Source organism: Haliotis rufescens, unplaced genomic scaffold (assembly GCF_023055435.1).
Source record: "Haliotis rufescens isolate VD_foot unplaced genomic scaffold, xgHalRufe1.0.p SCAF_2, whole genome shotgun sequence".
Lineage (NCBI taxonomy): Eukaryota > Metazoa > Mollusca > Gastropoda > Lepetellida > Haliotidae > Haliotis > Haliotis rufescens.
The window spans coordinates 71,317,155-71,331,621 of NW_025963890.1; the positions used below are offsets into that span (position 1 = coordinate 71,317,155).

Genomic DNA, 14,467 nt, shown 5'->3' on the forward strand with positions numbered 1-14,467 from the left:
ACAATCATCATAACAATCATAGCTCAATCATCAGCACAATCATAGCACAATCATCAGCACAATCATAGCACAATCATCATAACAATCATAGCTCAATCATCAGCACAATCATAGCACAATCATCATAACAATCATAGCACAATCATCATAACAATCATAGCACAATCATCAGCACAATCAAAGAACAATCATCAGCACAATCATAGCACAATCATCATAACAATCATAGCTCAATCATCAGCACAATCATCATAACAATCATAGCACAATCATTCATACAATCAAGACAAATCATTGCATAAAAATGACAATCATTGTACAATCATGACACAATCAGTGAACAGTCATGACACAATCATCACACAAGCACGACACATTTGAGACAAACTGTTTCATCCAAGAAAAGTGATTTGGTTTCCGTTGTATCATTTTTGAGAGTTTAGAGATTACTCCACCGTTTTGGTCACGGGCACACCTGAAGGACCCTTGGACAGCAGAATGAACAGTTACACTGTGACATAATGGTCCCACTATTACCTGGTGAACAAGGAGTTCAGCGACTTCCACATGGTTGTTGAGCGCTGCCAGGTGGAGAGCGGTGTAGCCGTCGTCTTTCTTTTCATCAACAATCCATGGCCGCGGCAACTTGGACAGCAAGATCCGCATCGCACTGTAACACAACATAAACCGGTAAAGTCAGGGACACGACATGATTCTGGTGATGCAGACATAACAACTCTCTGTTGATCTAGCCATCTGGAAAATCAAACATCAGTTTCACGGTAAGAAAAAGCAGCAAGGAAACAACAAGTTCAAGTACACAGTCCGGTCATATACACTGTCTTCTGAAAGAAATATCAACAAAAACCTACTGTTTTTCATTATTTTCTTTTTTTTTAAATCAGAAAGACTGTTGAATTTTAAAGTAAATTTGTATTTCGATTTCCCAAACATTCAAACCTAAATTCACAGTTGGGATATGAAAACAATGATGTGAGTATGTAGCTTCATCGGAGAATACATCCAGAATACCAATACTGTCTGCCATGATGGGTTACATCAAAAAGGCAACTTTTGCTTGGAACGTTACTCTAAAAATGTGGAAGTGGAACAAAACTCAATATGCAAAAAAATATAAACTAGCTGGTTTAGGCCAGTTAATGAAAAAGAAACGTATTTCATGTGGCCTAACATATATAGTTTTTAAACTATCATTGGGGACTGTGACAATGAAGTTGTATTGATACACCATGTTTGTTGTTTTACGCCACAGTTGGACATATTGCAGCTATGTCATGGCTTCCTGTCATGGGTCGATTTAAATGCTGGCCCATTGGCCTGTGGTCAGTTAAAATTACAAAGAGCTTTCTGAAATGTAGAGTAAATGGCCAGCCTGGCTAGGCAAAATTTCACCCTTTCTCCATGTATGCTTAATTTTTCATTGGATCATCTCGGTAGAATGATAACAGGCCGCCATTTTGTAATGCTGTGTACAAAAACTTCTTTATTTAATCATAAATCACCATGAAATGAGGCAAATGGAAGCCAAGATTTAATCTCAGGGTGCAGGAAACACGTTAAAGGGTTGAGGAGTTAAAATTTTCGGAGCCCTGCTTGGTGGCTTTGCAACCTCAGGTTCGGCCACTTTGCGGCTTCCACCATTTAGTTGTAGGACAGTTAGTTTGGAAAGGGCCAGTAACTTTTAAAAGGAGCAGCCCCACTGGCAACATAAAACTTGTTGTTAAATCTACACCTGCCTGTACAATATCCATTCATGACAAACCAGGAATTTTTATAACGAGCAGTTCCACTCTGGCCAGGAAAGATGACATGCAAACAACGAAATCATAACTTAAGGAAATTGTCATTCATTATCCGACGACGTAAACATATCCTTACATACTCAGTCTCAGAAGTCAATATAGTCTTATAGAAAAATCCAAAACAAAATATTTCTAAAACAAATCCCACATGATGTGGATATTATCCACTTACTTGACATTCAACACTGTTTGTTGGGGCACAGAGAATTATAATCCAGTGAAGAGTTATCTCCCTTACACCATGAATGAATGAATGCATGACAATATCGCCATTCATTCTGTATGTTGTTTTAGGCTACTTCTTGCCCCTGACTGACTGACCGAGTCACATATCAAGTCACTTACACAGGTCTTGAGGAATAAGTGAGTGAGTGAGTAGGGTTTAACGGAGCTTTCAACAGTATGTCCGTTTCATCACGGCATGTCAGCTTAAATTGGGAGGAAAGCCCAAAGTGAAACCCACGAACATGGGTATGGTGCTGACAAACCTAGAAACATAATCAGAGCGAACGGGACCTTAGACAACTGGGCCACCCAGAGCCCCCTTATGAGGAAAAATAAGGTTGTTATAAAAGGTTATGTGTCTTGTGTTAAACTTCTACATGCCAATCAGACACTTCCCAAATACCAGTATAATTACTAGTACCTTCATCTACTGTTATGAATGTTTTGGCACAACTTTTTTCAAAAACTTTATTACATATTCCGCAATCCCCCAAAACGAGTGAAAAACCCCAACAAATCTAAATCTCTATAATTCTGCTAAAGGCGAACTTATCAACTACCAACTAATTTTCAAAGTTCCTTTTTCAATAGTATTTCAGTTACGTCATCGTGTATCAACTTTATGGGCAGATAACTGTACGTAGGCAGCATGCTGCGTTAGACCCCTGGCCAAATACAGATTAACTTTGACATGATTGATGTTTCCCATATCAAAGACATGTGTAAATACGTGCAAAATCCTCTACATAGACTGATAAGGTGAAAATAAATTCATAGATTTCCATCTCCGCCTGACTTACAATGAAACCCACCTCACATCTTTTTATTTTCCCAAGTACCTACAGATGAAGAAAATCAGACCATGCATTGCCTTCTTTCTATACGTGACAAAACATATCACAGTCCGACCTAACAATCACGCTTTAATCAGTTGGAACCCGAATAAAAGAACGTCCAAATTTTATGAACCAAAATAGTTAGGGATGATGTATATTTTGGGTGATATTTTGGGGGGTATTTTGTTGTTGAGCAGACTGAGCACATATCCCTAAAAATATTCCTGATCCTCAATTTTTGGGTGAGTGAGTGAATTTGGTGCAATGCCGCTCTTAACATTATTCCAGTTATATCACGCATGTCAGCTCAATGTGGGAGGAAAGCCCAAAGTGATGCAGGTCTCAGACGTTTACCACTTTGATGAAACCCATGAACACGGGTATGGTGCTGACAAACCTAGAAACATAATCATGGCGAACTGGGATTCAAACCCACACTCATAGGTTTTTGGCGTGCCCAAGGGACGCAACTCTGCACAGCATATCGTGGTGCCATAGACGCCCTAATTTCTCTTATTTTATTGTTTAGTGCAGAATATTTGCATCAAATATACCCAGTACCCAAACCTACTCTAACGATGCCAAGAGACAATTTTCGGGCTAGTAGACACAGGCTGTTCATGTTTCAGATGAATGACATCCATCACCAGTTTATGAATAGATGCCTTCAGCAGCAGGTTTCAGAATATATGTTACAAAATAGAAAAAGACACCTGTATCACAATTGGAAAATTTGGAATGAAATTTGAATGATTACTTTATTGTGGCTGAAAATCAGTGACATTGTGACAAATGTGTCAGTGAAATCATGTTTACTTCTGTATCTTTTATTGCTGGCGCTATTTCCCCCACATGACACAACAGAGAGTCAAATCAATGCTAAAAGGATATTTCTAACAAGCACAAACATCATGGAATGGGCTTCTGTTTGAGTTTCCAATCTCAGTCTTCATCTCAGTCTTCATCTCAGTCTCTTTCCCCAGGGTTTCATCTGCCATTCGAAACTAATTTGTCAATTTGGGAACGAATCATTATTTTGTTAAAAATTTCTTATTTTGTAAATTTGGAGGAATTTTAACATTGCATTTTATCATTCAAAGCTATAATGTAAATTTAAGCATTAAAGGTTCTTTGTCCATATTGGACCTGATATCCGGCAATTCTAGTCACTTCTACAGAGAATATAATTTAATTAGCAATAACTATGGCAACATGAATTAGGAACTTTAATTTCAATTTGGGACATTTGTTGCAGACTTGGAGCCCCAAACATCAGCCTCTGAGCTGTCTCAATAAATCCCTGATGCCAGTGAATGGGAAATACACCGACAGGCTGATAGGACTGGCATCTCCTTAAAACATCCATCAAAACTAACCACAATGGCTTTTACAAATTAACAGTGCATTTTTATGACTAAGACCTAACTGTAAGTGAAAAGTTCACAAAACAAGAGCATCTTCCTCCTATCATGTGACATTCCTATCCTGTGTCTGGAGATCGGACCATATTGAATATCAGAGTCTTCCAAGACACCCCTTCATGGGCAATTGGCCCTGCACGGCCAGCCCAGCCACATGTGTGAACAGCTGTCACTGATGCAAGACCACTGGTCATTAAGCTTCTGTCAGACCCATCAGCCATGGTTCCATCTCACACAGTAGCCATAACAAACTGACCAGCAGACCAGACATATGTCTACGGGACAAGCAGGGTGATCAATGACATCATCTTCTACTTATAATCTCACTGAATCATACCATATACCTGTCTCAATAAAAAAATGTACCTAGTTTCTATCCAATATCTGTAGCCATGTACTAAATAAATTCAAAATAACTTCTTAATTTCAACTTCATAAAACACTACGTCACAATGGTTACCCCAACAGACATATTTGGACATACCTTCAAAAACATCAAAATAAGCAGGAGCATCTTCGTCTGAGCTCATAAACTTGAGATAAAAACCTGTAGATATCATAACACTAAAAGATCTGATAGCCTTTGTAAATTACATTCAATGAGAGGTTAGAAGATGAATATCATCTTTTATTATAATGCCCACATTATTATTCAAATAGAACAGAAACCACACACTTAATTATATTTGAAAAACAAACACCTTAAAAAACATAGATAAACATAGATAACTGATTCATTTACTCGACAGTAAGTCACAGTTTGTTATACATGAAATAGTTCTATATTGATTCAAGTCTTGAGCTCAGAACATTCTAAATAAATAAATTAATAATTAATAACAGTAAATCAGAAGCAAGAGGTCAGTGCTATATACATAATTTTCATCTTTTGTATATCTCATATCACTGTCATCACAAATACCGTATTCGACGTAATAAGCGCCCAGAGCGCTCTCAAAATAAGAAATAGGGGGCTCTTATTAGAATATTATTTTGGTGAAAAAAAACAGAGTTGAAAGATAAATTTCGTTGTTTATGCTGTCAGCCTGAAATGTTTATGTACGTCAGATATATTTTTCGAAATTAAATGCCAATAATTAAGGGTGCATATAGCACACAAGTGCGTATTATACGCGAATAAATAAGTCTTGTGTACATTGATCAATCGGAAGGGGTGCTAATTGGGATTGTTCACTAGCCAATATCTTAGCAAATGTCGCCGTGGGCGCTTATTAGAGCGGGGCGCTTATTACGTCGAATACGGTAACTATTGTAAATTGTATAGTTATGTTCATGTCAATAATGGTTTCTCCTGTAGTGATGTTGCTGGAATATTGCTGAAAGCGGTGTCAAACCAAACTCACTCACTCATGTGAATAGATATTGTTTTGTATAATATGTCTCATCTGACATTGATCCAAACATATCTAAAGACACACACCATATACCTGACGACTAAGCTTGTATTCGGGATTCGGCTGGTCAGGATTGCAGACTTGCTTGATGCTCATGATGTCAATCACTGGATTGTCTGATCCAGACTCGATTATTTACAGACTGACGTCATATAGCTGGAATATTGCTTAGTGCAGCATTTAACAACAAACAAACAACCAAACAAGCCTGACACAATATGACTCTGAACATATAAGCTTAACGGACACATTCTCTCCTTTCTTATTCAATGTATTGATGAGTTTTTTTATATTCTGCTTTCTGTCCACACTGTTGCAAGGCGGAAGATAATGGATTACCAAAGTGACCTTTTTTAAAAAAATCCCAAAAAAATCTCAAAACAATATGTCAATTATCTTTTATTCTTTGCCATGTACAAGGATTGCAACCCTCCCCTCAAAAGATTAACAAAACAAGGAACAAACAAAAAAACACCATGAAAAATATGAACCTTAAAAAAATTCTCGCATCTTAGTTTGACTGGAACATCTGTTAGTAGGAAAGGTGTACATTACAAGGAAACAGCCTGCAGAGACTTCAAAGGACGATGCACCCATCTTCCCCTCTCCCATAACATCTATTTTGTGAAGTCAGGGGTTGTGTGTTCATATCCATACTTAGAGTCACAGGTTCAGTTGGCTGACTATCATGATCATCTTGTAAGGTTTAGTGCTCAGCAAGACTGAGGTATTTAAAGATTCTGATCTGGAGAAAAGCAATTGCGCAAACAGGAAAATAAGCAATTTGATTTGTATAATGTCTTAAAGCAACTGTTTAGCAGGCAGTTTAATGAAGCCTATGGCCCAGCATACACAGATTCACAGCTGGGTGCATTCACAAAGAGTGTGTGTGTTCTGTGTTGAAGAATGATGTCCGTTAGGAATCGACAGATCGGCATCTTAGTATTTGGTACAAGGGTCAGAGTTTCTGATATCATCATTGTGTCCATGTTCAACTACAACAGGGAGAGATCAGTGACATGATATAATCAATCTCTCTCTCTCACCCCGGGGCGTGGATCTCTCTCTCTCTCTCTCTCTGTCTCTCTCACTTACCTAAAACATGAGTTATGAGCTTTGCTGCTACAGTAAATTAAGCTAAGGACCCCTCTATGTTTAAATTTTGGGTTATGACTTTAATGGATAAATTCAAACCTTGTTTATAGCTCTGTGCCGAAAATACGTATGTTAACTTAAATATACGTTCAATGAACATATTCAGTCTACACATTGCTGGCTAACTGGCATCACCGAACTTAAGGGGATTGTGATCTGAGTAAACTATTAGAATTTACATGCTTCAACATTGTTAAATCTTTAACAGAAGCAATGACACAGACTCCTAGACTTTCATCCTTACTTTCTGATTACCAATAATATTATTATTATATTATTATTAATATTCAATAAATAAATGATGATGATGATGATGATGATGATGATGATGATGATGAATGTCTACATTGATCATGTATAACGCCACATTACTCGGGGAAGCTACATACTGTACCCTGCTGCCCTTACACACTCCCCAATCTTGAGAATCATTTTAGTCATATGTAGTATTTTGGTAAATATTCAAGAAACTGAGATTTCAAGCAAATAGTAGCATGCATTCCCCATATAAAATATGGTTAATCTACCAAGAAATAAACTGACCACCATCAACCATATTCTACTCCAGATTGTGGAAGATAGCTGATTTACATCCAAGGCAGATAGCAGTTGATGAGTACACCAGTGTCCCCTGCCGACAGCCGCCGCCACCGCTGCCGTAACCCGACGCCTCCGTCCAGTTACTGATTGAGGAAACGAAATACAGAGGGGCTCACTTCTCTAAAGCCATACCTCCATATAAGGCAATGCATGAAGCAGCAAGGGGGTGCCAGGACAGTCTCCCTGACCCCCCCTCCTCCCATCCCCACCCCCCAGCCAGCTGTTCTGGTGTAGTGAACCGGTGATGATGCAACCTATCAACCAAACAGACTGTCCCCTTACCACAAATAACATCCATGGCAAACTCACTCAGGAAAGTGAACTGGTGCTAATCAATTTTATCAGTATTCTAATGGTCCATTCAAAGAGGGTCTTGTACATACAGTGTGTGGATATACTTATTCTCATTGTTACAAAAATATCATGACAAAATATATTTAGTTCCAATTATGGACAGATAAAAAAAGGGTCTATTTTACTGAATAAAAAACAGGACATTTTCCCAACGTTGATCTGGATTTCTTTAAATATAGGCTGCCACAAATCAAGATTCAGTGTTAAACTACCAGTAATCTGAGCCCCGCTTACTGTTCAAGTCACTGGTCTGTTACAAGGCATCAAAGATTCAGTGTTAAACTACCAGTAATCTGACCCCCACTTACTGTTCAAGTCACTAGTTTGTTACAAGGCATCAAAGATTCAGTGTTAAACTACCAATAATCTGACCCCCACTTACTGTTCAAGTCACTAGTTTGTTACAAGGTATCAAAGATTCAGTGTTAAACTACCAATAATCGGACCCCCACTTACTGTTCAAGTCACTGGTCTGCTACAAGGCATCAAAGATTCACTGTTAAACTACCAGTAATCTGACCCCCACTTACTGTTCAAGGCACTGGTTTGTTACAAGGCATCAAAGATTCAGTGTTAAACTACCAGTAATCTGACCCCCACTTACTGTTCAAGTCACTGGTCTGCTACAAGGCATCAAAGATTCAGTGTTAAACTACCAGTAATCTGACCCCCACTGACTGTTCAAGTCTCTGGTCTGTTACAAGGCATCAAAGATTCAGTGTTAAACTACCAGTAATCTGACCCCCATTTACTGTTCAAGTCTCTGGTCTGTTACAAGGCATCAAAGATTCACTGTTAAACTACCAGTAATCTGACCCCCACTTACTGTTCAAGTCTCTGGTCTGTTACAAGGCATCAAAGATTCAGTGTTAAACTACCAGTAATCTGACCCCCACTTACTGTTCAAGTCTCTGGTCTGTTACAAGGCATCAAAGATTCAGTGTTAAACTACCAGTAATCTGACCCCCACTTACTGTTCAAGTCACTGGTCTGTTACAAGGCATCAAAGATTCAGTGTTAAACTACCAGTAATCTGACCCCCACTTACTGTTCAAGTCACTGGTCTGTTACAAGGTATCAAAGATTCAGTGTTAAACTACCAGTAATCTGACCCCCACTTACTATTCAAGTCACTGGTTTGTTACAAGGTATCAAAGATTCAGTGTTAAACTACCAGTAATCTGACCCCCATTTACTGTTCAAGTCACTGGTCTGTTACAAGGCATCAAAGATTCAGTGTTAAACTACCAGTAATCTGACCCCCATTTACTGTTCAAGTCACTGGTCTGTTACAAGGCATCAAAGATTCAGTGTTAAACTACCAATAATCTGACCCCCACTTACTGTTCAAGTCACTAGTTTGTTACAAGGTATCAAAGATTCAGTGTTAAACTACCAATAATCGGACCCCCACTTACTGTTCAAGTCACTTGTCTGCTACAAGGCATCAAAGATTCACTGTTAAACTACCAGTAATCTGACCCCCACTTACTGTTCAAGTCTCTGGTCTGTTACAAGGCATCAAAGATTCAGTGTTAAACTACCAGTAATCTGACCCCCATTTACTGTTCAAGTCTCTGGTCTGTTACAAGGTATCAAAGATTCAGTGTTAAACTACCAGTAATCTGACCCCCACTTACTATTCAAGTCACTGGTTTGTTACAAGGCATCAAAGATTCAGTGTTAAACTACCAGTAATCTGACCCCCATTTACTGTTCAAGTCACTGGTCTGTTACAAGGCATCAAAGATTCAGTGTTAAACTACCAGTAATCTGACCCCCACTTACTGTTCAAGTCACTGGTTTGTTACAAGGCATCAAAGATTCAGTGTTAAACTACCAATAATCTGACCCGCACTTACTGTTCAAGTCACTAGTTTGTTACAAGGTATCAAAGATTCAGTGTTAAACTACCAATAATCGGACCCCCACTTACTGTTCAAGGCACTGGTTTGTTACAAGGCATCAAAGATTCAGTGTTAAACTACCAGTAATCTGACCCCCACTTACTGTTCAAGTCTCTGGTCTGTTACAAGGTATCAAAGATTCACTGTTAAACTACCAGTAATCTGACCCCCATTTACTGTTCAAGTCTCTGGTCTGTTACAAGGCATCAAAGATTCAGTGTTAAACTACCAGTAATCTGACCCCAACTTACTGTTCAAGTCACTGGTCTGTTACAAGGTATCAAAGATTCAGTGTTAAACTACCAGTAATCTGACCCCCGCTTACTGTTCAAGTCACTGGTTTGTTACAAGGTATCAAAGATTCACTGTTAAACTACCAGTAATCTGACCCCCACTTACTGTTCAAGTCACTGGTCTGTTACAAGGCATCAAAGATTCAGTGTTAAACTACCAGTAATCTGACCCCCACTTACTGTTCAAGTCACTGGTCTGTTACAAGGCATCAAAGATTCAGTGTTAAACTACCAGTAATCTGACCCCCATTTATTGTTCAAGTCACTGGTTTGTTACAAGGCATCAAAGATTCAGTGTTAAACTACCAGTAATCTGACCCCCACTTACTGTTCAAGTCACTGGTCTGTTACAAGGCATCAAAGATTTACTGTTAAACTACCAGTAATCTGACCCCCACTTACTGTTCAAGTCACTGGTCTGTTACAAGGCATCAAAGTTTTCAGTGTTAAACTACCAGTAATCTGACCCCCACTTACTGTTCAAGTCACTGATCTGTTACAAGGCATCAAAGATTCAGTGTTAAACTACCAGTAATCTGACCCCCACTTACTGTTCAAGTCTCTGGTCTGTTACAAGGTATCAAAGATTCAGTGTTAAACTACCAGTAATCTGACCCCCACTTACTGTTCAAGTCACTGGTTTGTTACAAGGTATCAAAGATTCAGTGTTAAACTACCAGTAATCTGACCCCAACTTACTGTTCAAGTCACTGGTCTGTTACAAGGCATCAAAGATTCACTGTTAAACTACCAGTAATCTGACCCCCACTTACTGTTCAAGTCACTGGTCTATTACAAGGCATCAAAGATTCACTGTTAAACTACCAGTAATCTGACCCCCACTTACTGTTCAAGTCACTGGTCTGCTACAAGGCATCAAAGATTCACTGTTAAACTACCAGTAATCTGACCCCCACTTACTGTTCAAGTCACTTGATCAAAGATTCAATGAGTCACTTCAACACTGACAATCAGTGCTCAGAGGAACAAACTGACCCACAATCCTCTAAATGTCGACACTGCCGTTATCTCTAACATTGACATAAATATTGTGACAATAAACTATGTAGCCAAGCCTCATCATATAATCTCAACAGTCACAAGATCAATCTCTTAGAATCCTGATCATCTAATCCATCTTCAGGCGTCTACAGGCAAGATTTTGAATACATTGATTAATCGGAACTCATCTACCGAGACTTGCCCTTGTTCAATCACCAGTGCCGCAACCACAGCGCCCTATTCAACAAAGACATTGCAAACATCTACGCAGGACCCTCTAGCAGACATAATCACATTAACTCCTATCTGATCATTCTTTTTTCAGGGGCCACTTCTCATCAATCATCAGACGACTATTCAAACTGTCTACATGACAATATGAAAAAAAGTAATTCCAATTCTAGAAAAATGGAGTTTCCAGATGAATGGTGCAATTATCTGGCAAATTCTCAACTGCATTTATCTTTTTTCTCAAATGAAACTGGAAATGGTACAAATCTTCAGGGCTTGGAGAAGTATCTGTGTTTTCCATGTGAGATGAGATACAATGGCTGCTTTCTCCCTCCGACTGCTCCTGTGTGAGGTAATTACTTACATTGTAAAATGAATGGAAGTGTGTGCTGAAATCTGATTGGTGGAAAATGTTGTTAAATGGGATTGGTTCCCGGAAATCTTTCTGAATTTTTACAGCGTATGAATACCGGTAATTTTCTTGATAATTGTTTTCTCTCAATTGCATATGACCCGTGAAGATTCCGGGGTAGAATAGGTCTTCAGCAACCCATGCTTGCCGTAAAAGGTGACTTAGCTTGTTGTTAAAGGCGACTAATGGGATCGGGTGGTCAGACTCGCTGACTTGGTTGATGCATGTCATCGCATCCCAATTGCGTGGATCGATGTGCATGATGTCAATCACTGGATTGTCTGGTCCAGATTGATTATAACTTTTGCATCTAACTATGTTGATGAACAACATGTGTTTTTTCAGCTGTGTGGGTGTCATGGAGTATTCAATGCCTATCAGTAAGGGCATTGAATACTCAAAAAGAGAGAGAAAGAGTCATTATAATTTCGGCTTTCCAGTAAGGACATCGTGAATCGGAATCTAACTGCCAAATCAACTCAGACGAATGTTGTCAGTCAGTCTGTAGGGAAGCATGGGGACAGCTGGTTCTGCCTTCGATTCATTACTGTAATTTGTGTTTTGCAAATACCAAACAGGGACGGGTTTCCTAAAATCATTAGATCTAGTTATGTACAACTTTCACAAGGTTTAAGCCAGCGTTAGAAATTGGCACTAGTCCTGAAGTCCTTGCCAAACTGCCCAGTAGTTTATCATTAGGGCTAGTAGAAATTTGCCCTTTTTAAGGGTTTTGCTATATGTTATCATTATAAGGACTAGTGGACTAAAAATGTTAGTTTCTACTGCTGTAAGCATGATTGCGATAAACAGTAAAGTTTTAATTTACGCTAAGCAGTTTTTATTGACATTTACCATTAATCTTTCAAGATAATTTGTTGATCATCTTATGTTAACAATAGCTTTTTTTAGTTGTTTTATGCTAAGCAGTATACATCATCAGGACCATCAATCAATTTCCCTCTCTGAAAGGGGCCCAAGAATATTTGGTGGACCCACGACATTCTGTAACATTGAAAATCATATTCCGATAACTTTAAGCATGACATTGATAATTAGAGATTTGAACATGCTATAGTGAATGAGTGAGTGAGCATGGTTTTATGCTCCTTTTAGCAATATTCCAGCAATATCATGGCGGAGGACACCAGACATGTGCCTCACATATTGTATCATGTCGGGAATTGAAACCCGGGTCTTCAGCATGATAAGCAAACGCTTTAACCACTAGGCTACCCCACCGCCCCAGTAGTGAGTGAATGAGTGAGTGAGCTGGATTTAACGGGGCTTTTAACAGTATTCCAGTTATATCATGGCGTGTCAGATTAATGTGGAAGGAAAGCCTGAAGTGATGCAGGTCTTAGACATTTACCACTTTGGTGAAACCCATGATGGGTATGGTGCTGGCAAACCTAGAAACATAATCGGGGTGAAGCGGGATTCAAACCCATAATCATGGGGTTCTGCTTTGCCCAAGGGATGCAACTCTGCACAGCTAATTAGATCCATGCCCCAGAACAAGTCTCTTAGCCAATAATTATTAGTTTAAATAATAATTTCTAGATTATACAGATAACAAGAACAAGTTGTCCCTATAAGAGATTGGCTTCCTTGTACTGTCCACTTATCTAGACTCGCCTATTATGAGGATAGAATACTACACATCCATGGACTTATCTTTCAGTACAGCCTTAGAGCAAGGCTACTGAACGTGTTGCAAGGGATACAGCATTCGATAATGGCAAACACTTAAACCCACTGTCAATTTTGATGGACCTGTTTATGAGCATAAATATCTTATTCTATTTAATAACTTAAAGAACAAACAATCAACACATGTTGACAAATCTGGAACACATATTTGAATAATCAGCATATTCATATCCTCATACACTGTTACACCACAGGACCATGTAACTAATTCTATACTTATAAACTCGCAGACAAGGCCGAAGACTCTGGCCTTAATTACAAGTTAGTAAGTATAGAATGTTAGTTACGTGGTCCTGCGCTTACACGCTAAACTCAAAGTTTGAAGCCAAAAAATATCTTTCTATCAAGAGAAATAGGGAGAGAAATATCGGTGGTCACAGCTTCCTATGACTCGAATAAAGCTTGGTGCTTGACAGCAGGAAGTAATATAAGAAACTGCCTTCTTCCTAAACTAAATCATCTTCTGTTGTACAACAACCCAGTTGTCTCTAATGGCTGCTTCTTGGGGAAGATGGAGTTAGTTGTGTGGCAATCAACATCAAAGCGTTTCCTTCTCCTCCACCCTCTCCCCGGTTACCCCAATAAGTAGGACAAGGCCTTTTTCCACTGTGTAAAGCACACAAATCTCCAGGAACTCTTATAACAATCTTGTACCTTGACTCGCTGCCAGCATCAGGCAGGCCGGCCACACATGGAGGGCTTTATTAATATCCTGTGTTCTGAGGCCTTTACACTGACATAACATTACTGCATGTCTGTGTCATTCACAGTCAGCTGCCACCAGTTGCACACCGACAATCATGTGGGCTAGCAGTTAGAGTTCCTTTCAACACAAGACAGAGTTCTACACAGTATACTTTAGAAATCAAAAAAGTTGTTGGTACTTCCAATCTGTTGGCTTTTTTGGACACTAAGGCTAAGTGAGTGAGTGAGTGAGTTGGGTTTAATGCCGCTTTTAACATTATTCCAGTTATATCACGGCGCGTCAGCTTTATGTGGGAGGAATTAAAGCCCGAAAGTGATGCAGGTCTAAGACGTTTACCACTTTGGTGAAACCCACGAGCAGGGGTATGGTGCTGACAA

The 14,467-nt window shown here is 39.1% G+C and overlaps 1 protein-coding gene across 2 annotated transcripts in view; it reads right to left on the reverse strand.

Annotated features, from left to right (window-relative positions):
* LOC124133183 (E3 ubiquitin-protein ligase MIB1-like) overlaps positions 1 to 14,467 on the reverse strand; it is a 113,893-nt gene that overhangs the window by 15,703 nt on the left and 83,723 nt on the right. For both annotated transcript variants that reach the window (XM_046497451.2, XM_046497450.2), the window contains exon 14: positions 538 to 670. In XM_046497451.2, coding sequence (XP_046353407.1) covers positions 538 to 670 — 133 coding nt within the window. The remainder of the gene's footprint in view (positions 1 to 537; positions 671 to 14,467) is intronic.